Source organism: Hemiscyllium ocellatum, chromosome 4, assembly GCF_020745735.1.
Source record: "Hemiscyllium ocellatum isolate sHemOce1 chromosome 4, sHemOce1.pat.X.cur, whole genome shotgun sequence".
NCBI classification, from domain to species: Eukaryota; Metazoa; Chordata; class Chondrichthyes; order Orectolobiformes; family Hemiscylliidae; genus Hemiscyllium; species Hemiscyllium ocellatum.
The window spans coordinates 30,397,849-30,421,927 of record NC_083404.1 but is presented as its reverse complement, the minus strand read 5'-3'; the positions used below and the strand labels follow the sequence as shown (position 1 = coordinate 30,421,927).

General features: G+C 38.7%; 1 protein-coding gene across 1 annotated transcript in view; it reads right to left on the bottom strand.

Moving 5' to 3' along the window:
• Positions 1–2,903: 2,903 nt before the first annotated feature.
• cdk13 (cyclin dependent kinase 13) overlaps positions 2,904–24,079 on the bottom strand; it is a 72,200-nt gene continuing 51,024 nt past the window's right edge. Inside the window, exons 13-14 of the mRNA XM_060822856.1 lie at positions 8,716–9,177; positions 2,904–6,145 (exon numbers count right to left, since the gene is read on the bottom strand). Coding sequence (XP_060678839.1) covers positions 5,271–6,145; positions 8,716–9,177 — 1,337 coding nt within the window. The 3' untranslated portion in view covers positions 2,904–5,270. The remainder of the gene's footprint in view (positions 6,146–8,715; positions 9,178–24,079) is intronic.

Below are 24,079 nucleotides of genomic sequence, written 5' to 3'. Positions count from 1 at the left end.
TACAGCCAAATTTATCATTCTTTCCTTTAAAGACTTTCAGATTTGGTTTTATTTCCTTTCAGCCTTGTCGGTTCTAGTGGAAGCAGTTGCAGGGTCTCAAATTTCTCCTTAAAACTATAGATCAGCAGACATTAAAACAAAAGTATGGTCTGCCGCAACAAACGAAGGTAATATTTGAGAAACTCAACAGGTCTCACAGCAACTGTGAAGAGAGTTAACAATTCAAGTCTAGTATGACTTCTTCAGTTCTATTTCACTGTCTGTGGCTTCCATTTTACAGTACAAGAATCAAGATTAACCTACTCCTTGTTTACCTTCAATACAATATTCGACATAACGTTTCATCTGCCACTAGTTTGTTGACTTATTTCCCCAGTTGGGGGTTAGCCAGCTCAATGGGCTAGAAAACTAACTTACATTGGGGTGACTCCAGCAGTACAGGTTCAATTCTTGTACTGGCTAAAGATATGAAGAAACAGCCTTCTCAAACTCACCCAAGGTGTATTTCACAGGTTAAATAAACCACAAGTTGTCTTCTTTCCCAAGGTCATTACAGTTCTTTGTTGGTGCAATGCTTCACTTTCATATTATTAACAACTTTGAGCACAATGCTTTCCTGGCTCATGCGTAAATCATACATAGATAAGTTGCCATTCAGCTCATCTTGTCTTACCATCCAACTGAAATGCAATCCTGCACTTTTTAAATTTCTCAGTCCATAATTCTGTACTGGTTATGGATTGCTCTGATAAGGGAAAATGTATCTAAATTTTCTATCTAAGCCACTCAATTTTAGATCCTTCAACTACATCTCCCTTCAGCTGCCTCAGTTCCAAAGAAATAATAAAACAGCCAAATCAACCTTTGCTCACAGCTTTACTTCTCAGTTCTGTAAAAACCATAAATCTCCTTCTTACCCTAGACGTAATAATATTTTTATGGTTTGAATTACACTAGCACAATTATAGTATAATTCACCTCCTTTTATACACTAAACTTTTAAAGACCACTTTACCTATTTGATGTTCCTACCTTCAGGGATCTCTGAACATGCACTTGCTGGTCACACTTTTCTGCATTACCGCTCTGAATTCCAGTTACCAAGTCTGTCAAAATCATTTTGCAGTCCATAATTTTTGTTTTATCAACTACACAGCCTGTTTTCATATGAACTATAAATTGCTTAATTGGACCCTCTAAATCATTTGCTAGAAAAGCGCAGCAGGTCAGGCAGCATCCAAGGAGCAGGAGAATTGATGTTTCAGGCATGAGCCCTTCTTCAGGATTTCCTGAAGGGCCCATGCCCGAAATGTCGATTCTCCTGTTCCTTGGATGCTGCCTGACCTGCTGCGCTTTTCCAGCAACACATTTTCAGCTCTGATCTCCAGCATCTGCAGTCCTCACTTTCTCCCCTCTAAATCATTGACATACATCCTGATCAGCAGAGGACTTAGCAATGAACCCTTTGGAAAACCACTAGAAACAACTTCAGTAACAAAAAAAGGATGTGAACTTGCTATCTAACACAACTACTTAAGGATATTTGCGACTTTCCCTGGGAAAATTAAAAACACATGGGACCTAATTAGCCTGCCATGTAGGCTACATCAAAAGCCTTGCTAGAATCCATACAATGTGAACGAGTTACCTCCTCAAAAATAAAATCCAAGTCAATCAGACAAGACCAACCTTTAACAAATTGTGCCTTTCCAGATAATTGTCTAATTTGCCAACTGCTGAGGCTAAGCTGATTGGTGTAATTACTCAGTGTATCCCTCCCATTTTAACTATCACTACAACATTAGCAGTTCACTAGTCTTCTAGCACACCTGTAAAGAGAGGATTAGAACATGGTGATCAGACCCTCTCGCTCTTTCCTCGAATATCTTTGCAGCTATGATCCATTTCCCCTAGGCTTGATGCATATTCACTTTCATAGAAATTATTAAACCCCATAATGTTTCCTTCCTAGGGTTATTTCATATTCCTCAATTATCTCACATGAAAACTGACAAAAAAATCAAACTCCATGCCCAAAATTGCCTCTATATCCAAATTACCTCTTGGTTTATAATTGGCCCTGTCAAGAGTGATCCTCTTGCTCATTTTAAAAACGTCACTAGGTTTTTCTGGATTTACTTGTTAATAATTTTTCACGCCCTTTCACTGCTCTTTTAATTTCTTTAACTTTACCCCTGCACTGCCTGTACTCCAGACTTCCTTCAATGTCTATTTCTTGGCATCTGATACAAGCTCCTCTTTTCGGCCTTTTTCTAAAACTGTCTCCTGGCATACTTTTATCCTTTTTTTCAACAATAAATAAATACTAAAACTTCTGATTCACTATCACTAAAACGTTCCACATTAACACTCTATTCATAAGTCCATTGTCAATCCTTAAAAAGCCTGAACTTAAAAAAAATGCTTTGTGATCCGGTAACTGGACAACACTTACTGAACATCCGTGTGGCTGCAGAGCTTTTAGTTCCCCAGCGCTTTCCACATGGCACTGTCTCGTTCAATTATAGCTGACACACCCAACTAATCAGCACCCCTTCTTCCCACAGCATAGATTGTTGTGATGGTTTGAAATGTGGTATTGTTAACATTTATCCTGGTGTATGTAAAACAAAATAAATAAACATCAATAAAACCTTTCCCGAGTATATAAAAATGTGTTCAGGAAAACTGGATTTAAACTGCTGGCTATTATTTAGCTCAATATTCTGCAGGCAGACATGCTCAGGGAGAATCCATTCCAACGTAAATAGGGATTATAGACAAACAAGGCTCTGCAGAAATTAATCTCCATCTTTATTTACAGATCCATACAAAATTACAATGCCAGAATTCAATCTTTTAACAAATTATGTGAAACTCTTTGAAAAGGCCATAGTATTCATAAAACATATTACAGTATAAATAGATCTTTTTTGAATTCTTCTCAAGTGGAGATGAAGGAGGTCAACAGAAAAACATCTTGAAAATTTGAAAATTAAACAATTGATTTGGGTTGGGAAAGCAAACATTTTACACCTGGGTATGAATTAAAATATGAATGTGTCAATTTATCCCCGAGTATATTACAATTTTGGAATGATTTCTAACCTGTACCTTCTATGCACAACAGTGAAAAATTAAAAAAAAACAGGTCTCAATTTATACAAGTGTAACAAGGTTTCCTATACAAGATAGCATTATTTCATAAGCCAATGTAAATGTCCTGTAACGGTTGGGCACCTGAGATCTTTTATCTTACTGTAAGCAGAAAATGGAGTACAAAATAAATTTGAAATGGACATTTATTATTTCAGACTACAACTGGATCATAACAGGATTGTGTGTCAGTGGGGAAAATAATGCTTCAAGAACTTGCATACATTTCTTGAAAATCTCCAATTCAGCTAACAATTCACTCCCACTGAAAGGTAACATCCTCGTGTATGTGAAACAGCACTGAGATCAACAGGGTTATAAATTTATGCCAGGTGAGTGCATGGTTGGAAATTAGGTACATAAAAATTGACTTAGTTGACGTATTTGCCAAATACGTCACTTGGCATGCGTAAAGTGTTATATTTGGCATTAATTTTCACTGTATAGTCATGGGCATGCTTTTTCTGCTATTGAACCAATACAAAGTATGTAAATTTGTAAAGTCAAGCACGCCAGTAAAACACAGCAGACAGCTCACTGTATTAATGGTAAGAGCTGACTGGCAAAGTTTGACTGACCAAATAGACTATATTTGGCAGATCACTGAATGAGGGCTGGGGCATTTTGTCCCACAACCATCCTGCCCACGAAAAATGTACTAACCTCCACATACAATTGTGCATTTGCATGTAAACTAACTCAAGTTCTTAACAATTCAAATATGTGGGAAACTTCAACACAAAGCATTAAACTCTCTTATGACCCAAGAGCAAAACAAAAGTTCTGAGATGAAAAGCCCATTTCTTATTGGATTATTAGAACAGAATTACTTCCATCTTTTTCTGGCTGAAGGATGGTTTAAAAAAATGCCGAGAATAAGTATAAACTGTACAAATCAATTTTTCCATTGCCTCAGACTACTTTAGATTATAATGGATAATGAATACCTTTAAATCAGCAAATTCTCACAACTCCTTTAAAAACAGCTTCAGTGCAACTGAAGTGGGTTTATGGTCTTGGTTTAAGATTGAATTACAAAGCCCTTATTCCTTCGAGGTATTAGGCCTCTCATGTGTAAAACTTTGCTTCATATTAGAACTACCAATACAAATTACATTGCCATATTTTGTGATGAAGGAAGTACCTTGTTCCACAATTGTGGGGATAAGTTCACCAATGCACATAGATTAAAGATGTCCACTTTTCCAGACACCATTATGTAATGCAAGTTATTTATGATAATAGGCAAAAATAAACTACCGAAATGAATGAATTGAAAGACCCATGAAAAATACTGAAGTAACCAGGCGTTGCTGCTTTTTATTTTTCCATTTCTCATTTTAGTAAGAATTGTCCGATAAAAGTAGAACTACAAAACAAGGCAACAATTCAGTTAGCATGGACTTTACTCAAAACTTCTGATGACCTTTTTTCTTAAAAAAGGACTGCATACCTGCTGTCCTTGTATAAAGAGGGTAAATCAAATTGATGTTTTTAGCTCAGATACAATGTGAATTAATCACATATTCCTCAATAACACCAAGCTTAAGAACTGACAGTTACCTGCCAATAAGATTTTTTTTTTAAAAAAAAAGCACACTACTTAAGAGCCTTGCAGAGTCTAGCAGCTCACAGATAGTAGACAGTTGGTCCAAACTCATAAAAGCACTTAATGTACAGAATTCTTGCCAACCTTATGATCATGGTCTTGCTAGGTTTTTAGCCACAAAGTACCTCAACAGTCAGCCAGCCGAGAAAAACCATTCTCTTAAAAACTATTATACAAACGGGTCTAACCGGTCAAAAGGGAAAAAGTGATGTACAATCATAAAAATAATCTTTTAAAAAACAGAACTGTAGAACAGAGGAGGAAGAAAAATATTGCAGTTCATGAGAGAAGCCTAGTGTTTTCTTCATTACTCCCCCACATGTACAAATCGGTTTTGTAATGGAATACTTCAAATTTGTCAAATCTAATAACTTTTGTATTTGTATTCAAATGTACATTTTACATTTTTAAAAAATCCCTGGTACAAACCACAACTACATAGAAGACTTCCCAGCTGTTTATCAGTGTATCATTCATGTATATTTTATAAAGTCTGGTTTGTATATCAATATGGTAAACCTCTGCCTCTTCCTCCTATGGTTGATGTGCTAATCCGCCCACTGTAGGCATGAGAATAACCTGCTCCACGCCCAGGGGATCCCCAGTTCTGTCCGTGAAGATGGCCACTGGTGGCTAGGTTCTCTTGTCTGTTGGCAACATACCCATAATTCTGCAGTTTTGTGGCAAGAGGCACATTTGCACTGTTAGTACTTTCAGATAGTGCTGCTGGATTACTTCCACTGCTGCTCAGCAGGGGCAAAGCACCACGGCTGTACTCAAATCTGTGGTCTTTGTCTCCTGTAAACTGCATAGCACTGCTGCTGAGATAACTAATCCCTTCTCCATAACCTGTCACTGAGCTAGAAAAGGCATCTGAGTAACCAGAATGCAAATGTGCACTACTAGCAAGAGATGACGGAGCACTGAATGTAGACGACACATTATCCAGAAGTGAGTGACTGGGAGCATCCGCACTACCCAGGAAGGTGCCCCTTCCCCCACTGCTGCCAAGTCTGCTGGAATACCCATCAGTATTGAAGTTATTAGATGAGCAGGATGTCCCAAATCCATCCCCATACTCTGTAGCGGTTCTAAGGTTACTTGCTCGATAGTCAAGAGACGTCTGTCCCAGTTCCTGGGCTTGATGATGAGCTAAAAGCTCTAAAAGGGCTGCCTTCACTCCTGCAGTTGGATCACTTGTTGAGCAAGGAATGGCACTGTGTTGTTCCTCTGTCTGAAAGCTTCCATCTGTTGAAGCAGGTGGTGGCTCTGGCGGCTCTGGTGGTCTCTGGTCTGGGGGCAGGATTCGAGGTTGTTCATGTACAGGCGACTGGTCTGGGATGCTAAGATCCGACTGTCTAGTAGAGTCATCGTTGAAATCTGAAATCACATACATTAGAATTTTGAACATCATATGACATATATATATATATATATAAAACTGGGACTGACTGAACAGCTGTTTCAAAGAGCAAGCACAAGCATAATGGGTCAAATAGTCTCCTGTACTTTATGATTGTGTGACTGATTTTTTGAATAAAATGTGCTTTCAATATGTTCACTGTACTACTTATACTCAACCTTACATTTTTGTCAGAAAGCCTTTTGGTTACTGAACAGAATAAACTATATTCCTTAAGAACATCTCACTAAAGATTCAGACACTAGTCAACACCTCCAGGAGCCATAGAGTCAAATATTCTTAAAACTCTCAAACGTGACTAAGTCAGCAAGCAGCAATTTGATCCGGTGCACTTCCAAATACAATCAAAATCATTCGGTCCAATTGCGGCACGGTGGCACTCACAGCGCCTGCGACCCAGGTTCAATTCCCGACTCAGGCGACTGACTGTGTGGAGTTTGCACGTTCTCCCAGTGTCTGCGTGGGTTTCCTCCGGGTGCTACGGTTTCCTCCCACAGTCCAAAGATGTGCGGGTCAGGTGAATTGGCCATGCTCAATTGCCCATAGTGTTAGGTAAGGGGTAAATGTAGGGGTAAGGGTGAGTTGCGCTTCGGTGGGTCGGTGTGGACTTGTTGGGCCAAAGGGCCTATTTCCACACTGTAAGTAATCTAATCAAATTACATATATTGATGGATCTAATCAGTTTGGGTGATCCTCATCAGAGCTAAACAGACTGCAATAAAATGTAGTTAACCAAAGAACAAGTTTGAAAAAGTTTTTGTCAGAAGTCTTAAGCATTTTTTTTATTCTTTCATTGGAAGGTGGAATTACATGCAATGCGAGTTTTTTTTTCTGCACATCTAATTACCTTTGAAAAGATGGTGGTAAGACAGCTTCTAGAATTAATGCAGTCCATCTGGAATGCATATACTCTTAATACTGCTTAGAAGGGTGTTCCAGGATTCACCACAATAGTGAGAAAAGAATGTCATAACTCCAAGTCACGATGGTGCATGGTTTAGAAGATAGCAGGGCAAAGTACCACAGCTGTACTCAAATCTGTGGTCTCTGTTTCCTATAAACTGCATAGCAGTATTCCCACATGTCTGCTGCCTTGGTCCTTCTGGGTGGTAGAGGTTTTGGATTTGGTAAGTACTGTCAAAGACTTCAATATATTGCGCAATACATCTTGAAGATGGTGCACACATTTGCCACTGCATGTTGGTGGTGCAGAGTCAACAAGCAAAAGTTGCATTGATTTTCAGCAACTGGATAGCACTGAACTGCTTGAATGTTGCAGGAATCCCACTCGTCCAGGCAAGGGAGGAGTACTCCATCATTCCTGACGTGAGTAGTGTTCTCTCTAAGCCATGCAGCCATGCACACCAATGCCATTCCTAGCATCGATTTCAACTGGTTTTGAAAGGTGCTGCCATATAGGCCTCAGAGGTCTGTAGCAATGTAAAAAACAGTACATAGGACTTGTGCTTTGTAGATGATGATCAAGCTTTGGGCAGTCAGGTAATAGAGTTAAATCCCTGAAAATTGCCAGCCCCTGACACGCTCTTGTAGCCACAGTATTTATGTGGCTGGTTCAAAATGTATCTGGTCACTGATAAACTCCAGGGCATTGACACTGGAAAATCAGCATTAGCAATCCCACTGGATGCCGGAGTGATCATGAGATTCTCATTTATTGGAAATAATCACAGTCTGGCACTTGAATGGTATAAACGTTAGTTGCCACTCATCAGCTCTAACCTAAAAGCTGTCCAGGTCTTATTGTACTTTGACTGCTTCAGAATCTGATGGAGTGAGAGTGGTATGAGACATTCTGCAAATATCAGTGAGCATCTGCACTTCTGACCTTAACATGGAAAGGAAGTGATGAAACAGCTGAGGATGGTGGGGCCTAGGACAACACTCTATAGAACTTCTGTAGCAATGTCCTGGGAATGAATACTTGGCTTCAACAATCAATCATTCTCCTTTGTGCCAGATATGACTCCAATATGTGGAAAATCTCTCTTGCTATCTCTGATCTTTTTGATTTCAATTTTGTCTGGGGCCCTTGGTATAACACGGGGTCAAATGCCTCAATGTCAAGGGCAGTAACATTCAGCTTTGCTATTGCCCAATTGGGACACTATTCCCTGATGGGTACATACTGTACTGATCTATGTGGACCAGTAAGGTGCCTCACATTACACGTTCTCATTCTGACAACAGGAATCCTACCATTTGGTCTCCACTTAAAAGTGTAAAAACTGACAAAATTCTTGAAGCTATTATCAGCAACCTCATTAAAAAATGTTTATGCAAGGATTGGATTGAGTTCAGCCGTGGTACTTCACAAGATCATGTGAATTTTACTGATTAATCTTGCATATTAAGAATGGAAACATGGGATAAGGATCAGAGCAAGGAGGAAAGAATAAATCTGCAGGAGGACAGGTTGTGTAAAATGTGGAAGAGAACTACCACAATCATTAGTAAATTATCTAAAATGAATAAATCAAAATTGAAAAGTGGTTACATGCAGACATACCAAGTATAGCAGCAACAGGCTCAGGAGGATCGAGAGGTTCTGGTGGTTGAGCGGGTAGCTCAATTTCAGTAGCAGTGCTCTCTGCCTCTGCAACAACTTCTTTTTCTTTCGGCTGTGGTGTCTTAATCAGCTGAGCTAGTAAAACAGCAAGTGTGCTCTGGATGGCAGCCTGAGTAGCATCAGGCTCACCTTTCAGTGCTGGCTGAGTCACAGGTGGTGGGGGCTGAACTGTCAAAGATGTTGGTACTTGTGGCTTCTCTACTTCTTGCTGCTGCTTAGCAGCTGCTGCCAGGACTCCAGCTGGAAGGTTAACTGTACTGAGTTGCTGCTGGGTCTCAGGATTCACTTTAATATTCAGTATTTGAGCAAGGTGTGCTAGGCTGAGACTGTTTTTGGATCTCAACAAATTCAGCAGAATTGCCAGGTCATTCTGGTTTAGTGGCTGTCCAGTGCATTTACTCCCTGCAGAACAATAATATAAAAGCTCATTAACTCCCCAAATGAAAAAGCTCTAACAGCAATGAATTAAACCCTCACAAAAGATTAGAAATCTACAAATATGTCAAGCACTTTAATAAATATGGCAAACATAATTATGGCAAAAGTTAAATATTGTAAATATAAGTATATATGACAACCATATTGGGTAATAATGCAAAGCATGTCAGATAATTATGATAAGCACAATGGATAACAATGTTAAGTGCAATATGTAAATATGGAAATCACAATCATGGACAATAGCAAACACTGGCACTCAGAAATAGGTATTCAGCAGTAAATTACTAGTGGGAACACATGAAAGAGGGTAACCTTCAGCCTGGTATCATGTTGTAAAGGATTACATGACTTTTGGGGTGGGGCGGAGGGGGACAGTGGTGACAGTTTGAACAGCAGGGTGGACAAACACAGAATTAGGGACACATAGCCAAGTTCTAATTCTGTAATAAGGCTCTCAGAATACTGACTGACATGACTGACTTAGAAATTACAGAATTACTTGAAAATCAAATAAAATATTGGATGGTTTAAATTAGATTGGGAATGCAAATTTGATAATGCTGGTGCACTGGAGGTGCAACCACTGTTGATGTACTGTGCCCAGTTCTTGTGGTTCTGTTCACCGAGCTGGGAATTTGAGTTGCAGACATTTCGTCCCCTGTCTCGATGACATCCTCAGTGCTTGGGAGCCTCCTGTGAAGCGCTTCTGTGATCTTTCCTCCAGCATTTGTAGTGGTTTGAATCTGCCGCTTCCGGTTGTCAGTTCCACCTGTCCGCTGCAGTGGTCAGTATATTGGGTCCAGCGACAGCTGGAACTGACAACCAGAAGCGGCAGATTTAAACCACTACAAATGCTGGAGGAAAGATCACAGAAGTGCTTCACAGGAGGCTCCCAAGCATCGAGGATGTCACCTAGACAGGGGACGAAACGTCTGCTACACAAATTCCCAGCTCGGCGAACAGAACCACAACAACGAGCTACAAATCTTCTCACAAACTTTGTGCTCAGTTCTGGTTTCCCTGTTATAGAGAGGATTTTATTAAACTAGGGAGGGTACAAAGAGATTTACCAGGATGTTGGCATGAATGGAAAGTTTGAGTTATGATGAGAGGCTGGATAAACTAGGACATTTTCCCCTGGAGTGCAAGAGGATGAGAGGTGATCTTATAAGTGTTTGTAGAGCAAAAAGGGTGAATCACAGGTGTCTTTTTCTTAGGGTGTGAGATTTCAATACCGGGGACACATTTTTAAGGTGAGAAGGGAAGGATTTAAAAAAAGACAACGAGGGGCATTTTCAAACATGGGTACAGTTATAACAATTAAAAGATACTTCGATAAGTACATGAATAAGAAATGCTTGGAGGGATATGGTCCAAGCGCAGGCAGGTGGGACTAGTTTAGTTGGCGATCATGGTTAGCATGGCCTGATCAGGATCTGTTTCCATGCTGTATGACTCTATGCTGTACCGATAATGGAGAACATGCATTAAAACAGTCTTGTACATTTAATATTCCTCAGAAGAAAACATACAGGAAAATAGGGACAGAAAAGAGACAGGCAGAAACTTAACATAGAAATGTTATATCTTGAAGAATTAAAAAATAGAATCTATTCAATTGGAGGAGGATTCAAGTAGGTAAAATGTCATTTGGCATGCATTAGAGGTCAAACAGTGGTAAGGCAATAGAAGAGATATATAGGAAATTCATTGAGGAATCGAGTTAACTGGAGGCTCAAACTACACCAATATTAAATGGAGAAGTCATTGTATAAAGGGCAGAGAGAGGAAGTCCTTAAGTACCTCAGACAAACCTCTTTGCTCAATGAGGAAGGATATCCAGTTCTGTTGACTGAAGTGAATCATGTGGAGAATATTTCAGGAAAGGAGCTCAGGAAGTGATATAATACTATTAGATACAGAGTAGTTATGAAGGACAGAAAGCAATAGAACGAGTGGCCTTTTAAAAGAGATAGTATGGGCATAGCTTGGATATATTCGCAGGGGGAAAAAAGGTGATCAATCAAAATTAGAGCTCTCTGGATAATTTGATGTTGTGGGGTGGGGAATTGTGTATAGAGGAGAAAGTGGTCAGCTTGATATCACAAGGGAGATTCAGACTTCATATTACAAACAGAGAGAAGTAGAAAAAAATAATTAAATAATTATAAGGAAGAATAGAAAATATAAAGAGTACAAAAGGTCTTCTATAAACACAAAAAGTGTGTAAGGACTTTCATAGGATTGTGCGGCTAATTATGACCTAAAATATGTATGAATGCCAGAGGAAGTGGTGGAGGCTGGTACAATTGCAACACTTAAGAGGCATTTGGATGGGTATATGAATAGGAAGGATTTGGAGGGATATGGGCCGGGTGCTGGCAGGTGGGACTAGATTGGGTTGGGATATCTGGTCGGCATGGATGGGGGGTTGGACCGAAGGGTCTGTTTCCATGCTATACATCTCTATGACTGAGGTTTAACCAAAATGGCCTTTGTCAAAAAGTGAAGTAAGGAACTTCGCCAGGATACTGGATTGAGTACAAAATAGACGATCTGTTGGACAGGCTGCCAGTGAAGAGTCACACTGTTCGGATGAGGGTACGTCCTAGGTTGCCAAGAGGAAGTTAGTGTTATGATCCCTGAAAGGACCGTTAACACAAAAGAGAAATTCAAAATCCCTGTTATTCATGAAAGGAATTAAGCCACAAGATTCCACTGCTTAAACAAACAAAAGCCAAACACAGTAAACACTACTATCTAATCTTTCAACGGCTTAAGTTATTTACAATAAAAAAAGTTAAAACTGAAATCCTCAATTTGATTTTTCCCCCACAAAGTCATACATCATGAATAGGCCCTCTGTCCAACTTATCCATGCTGACCAAGTTTTCTAAACTGAACTAGTGCTATTTGCCTGCATTTGGTCTATATCTGTCCAAACCTTTCCTATCCATGTACCTGTCCAAATGTCATTTAAATGTTGCAACAGCTCATTCTGTACACGCACCACCCTCTGCATGAAGACGTTGGCCCTCAGGTTCCTTTTAAATCTTTCTCCTCTCACCTTAAGCCTATGCCTTCCACTTTTGGACTCCCCTATCCTGGAGAAAGAACTTGGCTATTCACCTTATCTAAGCCCCTCATAATTTTATATACTTCTATAGGGTCACGTCTCAGTCTCCAACGCCCCAGGGGAAAAGGTCCCAGCCTATCCAGCCTCTCCTTATAACTCAAATGTTCCAGTCTGGTCAACATCGCCATAAATCATTTTTGCATCCTTTCCAGTTTAATAAAATCCTTTGCATAGCAAGGCAACTAGAATTGTAAGCAGTACACCAAATACGTCTGAGAACTCAATTCAGGATTAGGTGGGATACCATTGATTGCATAAATACAGAGGAACCTCAATTATCCGAACAACACTCTTGAATATCTCTTTTGTTCAGATAATCGAATGTCGCCAAGTATCTTGACCACGCGATCTCGTTCAGATAATCTACGTTCGAATAATCAAGGTTACTCTGTACATTAAAAGGAGACAGAAATATTTTAAAATTTATTAATGTACATCTATATTGATTGCTAAGTCTTCAATTCCTTATTAACATTGGCAAGTGCAATAATCCTGGAATAAATAATTATTCAATTAAAAATTAACTTCCAGTTATTAAACAGGGCTACTTTATTCAATTCAAACACCATGTTTGGGAAGTGAGCAGAATCGTTCCTCCAAAAATTACATTAAAATTATACTAACCATCCACTGTATGCTCCCTTGCCATTGGCAACCTTTGCAAACTTTGATCTTCCACCCATCCCAACATTCCGCAACCATCATCACCATCTTTGCCCATCCCAATTCCAGCCTCCAGTCAAGCTAAATCTCATTATCCAATATTCCAATTCTTCTGCATTATCAGCCTCTCTTCTGATCATCACAAACCTGTCAACCCTGTTAAGCTCTCTCTTCACCCATCAGCAACTCAACTAATCACCAGATTCCAGCTGTAGCTGGGGATGCCTATTAGGTGCCTGCACGTGGTGATAGTTAGGTCTGAGGTCCAATATAATGGGCAGTTCAAGTTTATCCATTCAGGGATGGGGATCATTCTTGTGCACCTAGCTTTGATGGGTTTCAATTTCTAGGTCAATGCAAGTGCTAATTCACTACTGAATAATGTTGAGACATATTTGTAGGCTACATGAAAAGTCAGCTATCATTGGAACCTGTTAAGCTCAGGGGCAACCACAATCTCTGTAGACAAGATTTTAAGATAAAGACCTGTCCACAAACAGAAAATGTAACTTTCCCTTCCAAAGAAAGAACTGAAATGCCTACTGACAATTCCCCCAAAAATCTTTACAGTTTTCCGCTACCACCTTCTGTAGTGAGTGACAAATAATTCTTGACTTCAACCTCCAATGCAACGTAACCCACCATCTCTCCTCTTAGCTCATTACCCAAGGTTCTCTCTCAATCTCTCCCACAAAATGCACAGTTGATTACCTTGCCATATTATGTTTCCCCTATTTCCTTAGCTTCAATTAGGGATTAGGTCAAATTGCCGGGAATAGATATACTCACAACCACATCAATTACACACCAGTCCGTGACAGCGAAGAGGTTTATCTTAGATTTCAGCAGGATCTGAACCAGATGGGCCAATGGGCTAAGAAGTGGCAAATGGAGTTTAATTCAGATAAATGCAAGGTGCTGCATTTTGGAAAAGCAAATCTTAGCAGGAATTATACACTTAATGGTAAGGTCCTAGGGAGTGTTACTGAACAAAGAGACCTTGGAGTTCAGGTTCATAGCTCCTTGAAAGTGGAGTCGCAGGTAGATAGGATAGTGAAGATGACGTTTGGTATGCTTTCCTTTATTTATCAGAGTATTGAGTACAGGAATTGGGAGGTCATGTTGTGGCTGTACAGGATATTGGTTAGGCCACTGTTGGAATATTGCGTGCAATTCTGGTCTCCTTCCTATTGGAAGGATGTTGTGAAACTTGAAAGGGTTCAGAAAAGATTTACAAGGATGTTGCCAGAGTTGGAGAATCTGAGCTACAGGGAGAGGCTGAACAGGCTGGGGCTGTTTTCCCTGCAGCGTCGGAGGCTGAGGGGTGACCTTATAGAGGTTTACAAAATCATGGATAGGATAAATAGGCAAAGTCTTTTCCGTGGGGTCAGGGAGTCCAGAACTAGAGGGCATAGGTTTAGGGTGAAAGGGGAAAGATATGAGAGAGACCTGAGGGTCAACTTTTTCATGCAGAGGGTGGTACGTGTATGCCTGAAGTTGTGGTGAAGGCTGGTACAATTACAACATTTAAGAGGCATTTGGATGGGTATATGAATAGAAGGGTTTTGAAGGATATGGGCCAGGTGCTGGCAGGTGGGACTAGATTGGGTTGGGATATCTGGTCGGCATGGACGGGTTGGACCGAAGGGAAGGGTCTGTTTCCCTGCTGTACATCTCTATGAATCTGTGACAAAGCAGCTTGGTTCACCAGTTCTACTGCCAATGGACACCATATTCACAATGACATAAGGTGGCTATAAAAATGTAGATTCATAAATATTTATTAGATTAGATTACTTACAGTGTGGAAACAGGCCCTTCGGCCCAACAAGTCCACACCGACCCGCCGAAGTGCATCCCACCCATACCCCTACATATACCCCTTACCTAACACTACGGGCAATTTAGCATGGTCAATTCACCTGACCCGCACATCTTTGGACTGTGGGAGGAAACCGGAGCACCCGGAGGAAACCCACGCAGACACGGGGAGAACGTGCAAGCTCCACACAGTCAGTCGCCTGAGGCAGGAATTGAACCCAGGTCCCTGGCACTGTGAGGCAGCAGTGCTAACCACTGTGCCACCGTGCCGCCCAAAAGTATCTTGGAAAAATACTCAAGAGTTACTACAGCAGAATCTTCTCTGAATGTTCCATCATCAAAAACAAAGGATTAGACAAAAGCAGCATGGAAACACCTTTACCAGCAATTTCCTTGCAATGCCACTTCATAACTTAACTTTGATATGTTTTATGTTTTGCTTATTCCTGTTCAATCCAGGTGTACATATTTTAATTTAATTTGATCAGACATGTTATAACACAATTCTGGAGCAGGTGGGACCTGACCTCAGCATCATGACTCAAAGCACTGCTACAAAATCAAGGAGAAAAGCTACACCATCTTTTCGGGGCAACTCAATTATAATAAATGCAGCCTTGTCCATCTCACTTATGACCAGATAATTGTTTTGAATAAAACAGAATGGCATGGGTCTAGAGAATGGTGGAGGAATTGAATCCAAATAAAATATAATCTAATTACAAGGACTCAAATGAAATACATGAAACATGTAAAACACTGGGAAGCAAGTAACTAAATCCTCCCCTTCTAAAGTTACCAAATCAGATGGAAGGAGAAACTCGGAAATTTTGTGTTTTTTTATAAATTTTAAAGAAGTATGCTAGCTAATAATTTCTATTTTAGCAATTAAATGCAGGTTCACAATTCAGGTTCGGATAATATTTCAGTGAAAATCGATCATGGTTTTATAAAACAAAAAAAAAGTGCTTTCTACATATGAAATAGTAGAAATTATATAGTTTTTTACATTCTGATTTCTAAGTACCTGAAGCCAAAGGCGGTAACTCTACAGAGTCTACCATCTTCCCTCCCTTCCTCTTCCCAGACTTCAACTTCAAATTGTCCACAATGAAACTGGAATTTGTTCCATAAATTTCCAGGATCAAGTCTTTTAACTAATCAGGTTCTTGAAAGCTATCCATTTTCTTTTGACCAATTATGAAATCTAAGTTATCTTCTACGGTCTGAAATTTTTCAGCTCAAACCTGAACTTCATTCTCAATTCCTGTACAGCAAGTTAAATGGAAAATTAGAAACATCATTGGTTTCTAATAGCGCTGTTTTCCCAGATCATAGCTGTTCTGTGCAAATTCTTTTCTGTCTTCTACAAGCCGACTACACACAGAATGCAAATTGACTAGTTATCTTTTTCTGCAAGATTTCTCCTACATCTGTTTCTCAATCGCCAAGTGAAGGACACCTTCTGGCCTCTTTAGCCCTCATGCTTTGCCACTAAACCAAGCACAAGCTTGAGGCCACATTCTGCATAAACTACTGACCGTTTACTTTTGTAAGCACCCATGGACACATTTAAATTCAACCCAAAAGAGCCTATTTTCGAGGCAACACGGTATACTTCAGGACACTCCAAACAGAAATAAGAACTATCTTACCTTAAAAAAAAGTCCTTCTTGATTATGCCCATACGAATAATTTCTTTCTTCAATGGAGTTTATGACCCTTTCTCCAAACTTGCCAGCCCCACCATGGAAGTTCCTCATGTACCAACTGCTATTGGATTATTTATGCAGTTCCCAGATGGAAACAAGCTATTTCTTTCATCGAGTAAAATATACACTGTACTCCCACACTTTGCAGCTAGTTATGATAGGAACTACTTTGAGTAGATTTGTTGTTACCAACCCTTCATCCAACAGAGATATATGGGGGCTTATTAAGTGAAGGATTAACCACAACATGTCTTCAGAAAACGAAGCACATAATGGAGTGAAAACTAGGTATATCATGTGGTTCTAAATTGTACAATCAATTAACAACCAAAGTAAAACTGACTAACACCTCCCAGAAAGTCATTTAAAATTATCAGGCAGGACTATTTCAAAGATCTCTAGTTTCAGGCCATTTTGTGGCTTATACAACACACATCTTCGGGTTCCATTCCAGACTGAGGGATGGGTTATCCATTAGTTAAAAACTTTTCTCACTTCTTGCATCATTAAATATACTTATAAACTGCAATTACATTGAGTCAGTTTACCAGTTGCCTCAACCAAGTGTTTTCTTCTAATTTATATTTAATTTTTAATCTTAAACGTAAAAATTATAACTTTTAGCTTTAAGAATGTATCTCCAGTACACAAGAATTGTGGAACCAGATATTCACAGTAAGAAATTGCACACCTGTTGAAATCTTCCAATTCTTAAACTGGGATGAATATCTAGAGGACTGGAAAAATGCAAAGGTTACATACTTGATCGAAAAAGTAGAGCAAAATAACTGACTAAATGCACTTTTTTTTAAAAAAAATGAGACAAGAGGACAAGTGAAGGCAGTGCTGTTTTATGTGGATTTTCAAAATGTTTGATAAATAAGGTTAGTGCAAAATTGAAGACCATGGGAAAAAGGAATAGCTGCAAGAACATATAAAGGGCTGAGGCTCTTATGACACAGTGGTAGCATCTCTATCAAGGCTGTCAATGGCTCAGTTATCATTTTTCATATCTTGAATCAGTATTTGCTGATTCATTGTCTGAAAGACTGCAATTTAAATCTTTGGATGTCTCCAGTCCAGAAGATAGCAGATATTGAATTATTGAAAACATTCTAGTTATATTTACTTTTGATTAGTAACGTAATCAAGGAACCAAGACTATAGCCTAATACCAGAGATGTCGGGTAGATTTTCTTTTACAAAATTTATGCGAGGATTTAATAGGCCCCATAAAAATGGAGCGAGGAAGGAGTAGCACCAGAAATGGCAGAGTTTAGGATCTAATTGGATTACTTCTGTTCTTCCATGCAATTTTAATTTTCTTGGAAGAATCTAATAGACATGCTGCACAGCCTGTAAGAATGTATTTCTAAACCAGTGAATATTCAAAAAATCCAGTCAATTGTACATGTTACAGTTTACGGTCATCTGCCAATGACGATGGTAGTTTCTCACTACAGGAACGTACGTAATAGTTACGGATTTGTGCATAGGTTTCCTTGTACTACAAATTTTAGGTATTTGGCTTGTGTTTAAGCGGGTTAAGTAAATAAATAGTTAACTGCTGGATTGTGTTTTCATAGAGATGATTACATTAATGGAACAAGTTGGGTATAAATGAAAATGTCACGTGCTAGGGAGAGATAATATGTTTATGAAACGAGACTTTTAGAGGCAAAAGGTGGAGTGTTCGAACAATCCAGCATTATTAAATTGAAATTAGAACAGTTTAATTGATTCTGTGCAATGCAGTTTAACAATGAGACAGTAAAAGGCCCACTTGAAATGACTTATTTCCGCATATTATTAATCACGTCCCTTAAATGCTGATTGCAATTAAGTTAACAAATAATTTACATTCCACATTGATTGCATCCTTAAATTTTGTTATCGTAGTTCAAGATGTAGCTATTGATTGCACATTGATAGTCTTTGACATAATTGTGAGTGGCACATTGATCACATCAATTGCTATCAACTGTGCAAGTTGACTACTTTTACCAAATATAGAAGAGGAAATCATGGATACGAACATTCTAGGGAGGGGAAAAAAAGGTTCTCCAAAAAAAAAAGGTGCAGAGGAGGAGGAGGAGGAAGTTATGCATGAGAAGAAAAACAGTCAGACTATACCAGACCAAAAGTTGTGGCGATCTGTGTCCAAGCTGCTCTGGAGTGCAAAGAGCCTCATACTCGTGTAAATTATCGTTTGGTTGTCAAATACTACTTTATCACTTAATAAATCCTCTTAATTTGTTATACTGTCAACCTTTTGTCTCGTCAGGAGTTCGACTACAAATTCAAGTAATTTACAGAATTTTATCTGCATAATGATTTCATTTTTAAAGTAGACACAAACCAATTAATCATACAGAGTACCATGAAAATATTAGTCTGTATTCATTACAAATGCAAAGAAATAAATTAGCATAAAACTAAACCTAGTGCCTCTTGCAACCCACCACACAGAAGCCATTTAAATGATACAATTTGCTTTTGCAATACACACATAATACTTTAATTCTTTAATGACTGCATTTAAAGAACATATGAACTGAAGGCTTAAGCCATTTGTCTTCACAGGCCACAAGAGTTCAAGTCTAGCTTCTATTTAATATGCAAATATCAAGCTATTAATACTCTCAAAATTGTAAAATGAAAAAGCCTATGATAAAATGATAAAAGTGGTACAACAACTTTTGTGAAGTGTTCGAGAACAAGGGATACAACTTCAAATTAGAACCAGGCTATTCAAATTAAATCAGGAAACAGCTTTTCTCAAAGAAAAGAGTTAGTCTGGAACACTCCTGTAATAAAAAGTATTAAAAAGCAAGAGATTTTTAATGGGCAATTGCATCAATTCATAAAAATCAACAACAGGTAAATGAAATTAAAAGGTCAAATCTGCTATTAAGAGTGGAACAGAATCAACAGGTTGATTCAAGTCCTCCTAGGAGCTCTGATACAGGATACATCTTCCAATGGAGCATTAAAAATAGACCTTGGAATTCTTCATACCAACATGACTCTAACAGGATTAACAGCAAGAAATATAGATTGTTCCACTATAACGCGCATTTCATCAACACAAACTGGATAAAATGTGATTGATGAAGTGTGGACACTGTTTGGATAATGTGAACTTTCTACAGAATGAATATAGTGACTTTCGATAGTAATCCTCTACAGCAGTTTTCCATAGCATTGCTTTCTATAGTGTGAGGTTGCAAAGGAACACAACTGCCGCATTATAGCAGAACAACCTGTAATGAGCAAATCAGTTAGAGATCCACAGGCCACAACTGTAGTTTAAAGACCCCTTGTAGACAAGAAAATAATCACACAATGCGGTTCACATGTTTTAGTGATGGAAGTTGCAATTTCGTCACCACAGCACCAATTTCTAACAAGGCACACAAACAGGTAACAGCCTCCCAACTATCCGCAAATAAACTACATCAGAATGTACATATCATAGAATATAGCCTGGAAACAAGACTTAACTCATCTTAACCTTCTCTTTGATAGCTTTTGAGAGCTAACAGTCACACTGTAGATTTCCTCCTTCAAATACTTTTTCAACCACCTTATTAAAGGTTAGTCCTGTTATAATCCCAGCTCAATGCCCAAAAGTGTTTTTTTTGTTAATTGTTTAATGTGGGTCACTGAATATATTCACAATAGATTGCCATTGAACTTTTAAGGAAAAGGTTCAATGAATGCAAAAGACAAAAAAAAAAACACTATATCGGTATAAAACAGTCTTACAAATATCAGAAATAACGGTTCAATTCTTTTACCCTCAACAATAACCTTACAAACACAAACTTCCAAAGGGTCAGCTTAATTCTACTGAAAAGCTTATTGTTGTGTGAACAAACTTCTGCATTCAATTGATAAGAACTTCTTTAGTTAATGTCTCCAAGAAAAAGCTTGTTTAATAAAAAAAAATTGCTAACACTGCTCTCATTTCTTAACATGAGCTCAAACTTTTCTTCCATCAATTAACCATTCTGGAGCTTTTCTCCTACTAACTTCTAAGCCACTCAAGACATATTTTCACTTGCATGACTGTTTTGAAGCATGGAAAGTAGGGTCAGAAGTAGGCCATTTGATCCGGCTCTGCTGTTCAATATAATCAATGGTTGATCATCCAACTCAGTACCCTGTTCCTGGTTCCCCTCCAGAGCTTTTGATCCCTTTAGTCCCAACTGCTATATCTAATTCTTAGTTGAAAACATTTAATGTTTTAACCTCAAACACTTTCTGTGGCAGAAAATTCCACAGGCTCACCACTCTCTGGGTGAAGAAATTTCTCCACATTTCAGTCCCAAACGGCCTATCCCATTTCCTTAGAATGTGACCCAAGTTCTGGACACCCTGGTGACAGAGAACATGCCCCCTGCATTTAGCCAGTCTAGCTCCATTAGAATTTATGGGTTTCGGTGTGATTTCCCTTCATTCTTCGAAATTCCGGTGAATATAGTCCTAAACAATCCAATCCTTCTTCATATGTCAATGCTACCATGCCAAACATCAGTCTGGTAAATCTTTGCTGCTCTCCCTCTGTAGCCAGAACATTCTTCTGAGAAGGTCAAACTGCACACAATGTTCCAGGTGGGGTCTCACCAAGGCCCTGTACCAAGACATCCCTGCTCCTGTATTTGAATCCTTTCAATGTGAAGGCCAAGATTAGCCTTCTTCAGCTGCATTATTACTTCAATTCAAGGACACCCAGGTCACATTACACCTCCTTTTTCCCAATTTATTTGTTTTTGCTATCAAAGCGGATAACCTCACATTTATCCTCATTATACATAATCTGCCAGTCATTCATTTGCCCACTCAATTTGTCCAAATCACACAGAAGCGTCTCTACATTCTCCTCTCCATACACGCTCCCACACAGCTTTGCATTGTGTTAAGTTTGGAGCCAGCTAAACTGTACCACTGATGTTTCAGATTCTTCTCTCTCAGAACGACCAATCACCCTGAAAGAAATCTGCATATGCATTAACTTTCTGGATAGTTCTTTTTCTCCTTAAAATGAAACTTGTTTTGTTTCTGTCTTCTGGTGTTACAGAAGACACTTCAGCTAGGCAATGGTCCAATATTTTTCCTCACTTGTACACTTGTTTTCTAAGGCACTGAACTATTCACCTCGGGATTTTTAAATGCTTCACTTAAAAGCATGTAAAACAATTTTTGGAAAACATGGCACCATTCACAGAAGTCAAAATGAAACTAAAATGGTCTTATTGAGCATACACAATATAGAAATACAAAACAAACTTGTAGCTTCAGGTGATAATACCCACTTTAGAACCCAAGAGTATTACATATATTGGATCATACCTCCCAGTTTAATTTTTTCATGTTGCTCTGATTCTTCTGTCAATTATTGTAAATCAGTGTCTTCTTGTTTCCAATTATTCTGCGAGTAGAATTTATTTATTGGATCCAAACCTTGAACAACGCTATCAAGTCATCCCATAACTGCCTCTGCTCTGTCAAGAGCAAATAGAGATTCCCCAGTCTCTCAGTGTAACCAAAGTCTGTCACTTCTGGTACACAGTCTAACAATCCTGGTCTGCACTCAGTCTCATTTAGTTTCAACATGCTTCCAAAAGCATGATTGCAGGATTCCATCATAAAATACTTTAGCTGGACTCAAGCACTGTTTTAAAAATAATTCCCTCATTTTTATACACTGTATCGTTATCTCTAAAGTGAAGCTTATTGTGTGCATCTATAGCAGCCTTCTCAATTTGTTATTTAATCTTCAAAATATATGTGTGAATATATATTCTCAAGTCTCTTATCTACAAGAAACTCAGAATTTAGTCTAAGTTGGTTCTCAATCCTATTACCAAAATTAATAGCTTCACACAAAATTTCATCTGTTCCCTGAAAACCGGTTGCTACTGTATTCTTACAATTTATTATATTTACAAGTTTCATACCAGCTACAACTCTGAAGTTATGCACTATCTAAATCCAAGTCATTATTAAAAAGTGTGTAATGGTCCAGTGGTCAATCATTTCGCCAATGCCCTTGATTCACACGGACCCGAGTTTTGACCATGTGGTATTTTATCGAATGTTTTTTGGAAGTCCATTTTTGAAATATCAGCTACATTGCCTTCAACCACTGCATTCCATCATTTCAAACAGGTTAATTAAGACTGTTAAATAAATTTGCTTTTAATAAGTCTGTGCTGCTTTCACTTCGTAACCCATATCTTTCCAGGTGACTTTGCCTTTTCCTGACCTCTCCATTCATATTAGATTGCCTGAACTGCAGTTTTCAAGCTTATACTCACTTCTTTGTGCACAGGCTTAAAGTTTAAGCAAAGAATTATACTTTACCATCAGACATAACAAACCTGTGCGTTCTCAATGGCAATGCCTCGATCTATTACAGTTAATTTGCCAACTAATCAGCATTGTTTGTATATATAGCATAAATGTTGTTTTCCCCTTAAAGTGGCATTCTTGCACATTACCCTGATGAGTGCAAGATGAAAAGATTTTTCATCTTTTTTCACCGTGGGCAGCACGGTGGCATAGTGGTTAGCACTGCTGCCTCACAGCGCCAGAGACCCGGGTTCAATTCCCGACTCAGGCGACTGACTGTGTGGAGTTTGCACATTCTCCCCGTGTCTGCATGGGTTTTCTCCGGGTGCTCCGGTTTCCTCCCACATTCTAAAGATGTGCAGGTCAGGTGAATTGGCCATGCTAAATTGCCCGTAGTGTTAGGTAAAGTGGTAAATGTAGGGGAATGGATGGGTTGCACTTCGGCGGGTCGGTGTGGACATGTTGAGCCGAAAGGCCAGTTTTCATACTAAGTAATCTAATCTGATCACTGGTCTTCTCTCCCCCCGCTGTTAGTGACCTATAATAGACCCACTACAGTGTATTATGTCCTTTAATGTTACTTAAACAGTTAAGGATTCAGTCACTGCTTGAGCACAAAAAAATTGAGGAATTTTCAAAGGATGAGCAGGAAAGTTTTCTAGATTCTACTCTAATATTCTTTCTTCAATCAACATCATTAAACAATAATTATCTGATCATTTAGTTTTTTTGAAGATCTTGCTGTTAATAACAGTGACTAAATTACAAAAGCAACAATATGACAACTTATTTTATACCTCACTTTTAGGTAGACTGAACATCGTTCTATAAACATGGTTCCAGGAATCATCCCACAATACTTTAGCCAGACTCAACCAGACTTTTATAAATATATTCATTAGTATTAATTCCCTTAGTTCTAATATTATACCTCTATTTGTAAAGTGAAGGATACCACATACAGCCTTTTCAATTTGTCCTTTAATCTTCAAGATTTGTGAATATGCATTCATAGATCTATCATAAATTTCAGAACTATTCAACCTCCAAATTTAAGATCCTTTAGATCCATTTATAAGGCCTTTTCCTCAGTGACATGAATCACATTGCTTCTCAACAATTCCTTAATAATCACATTTTTAATTTCTTTCTTTGCTACAGTCATTGAACTTGT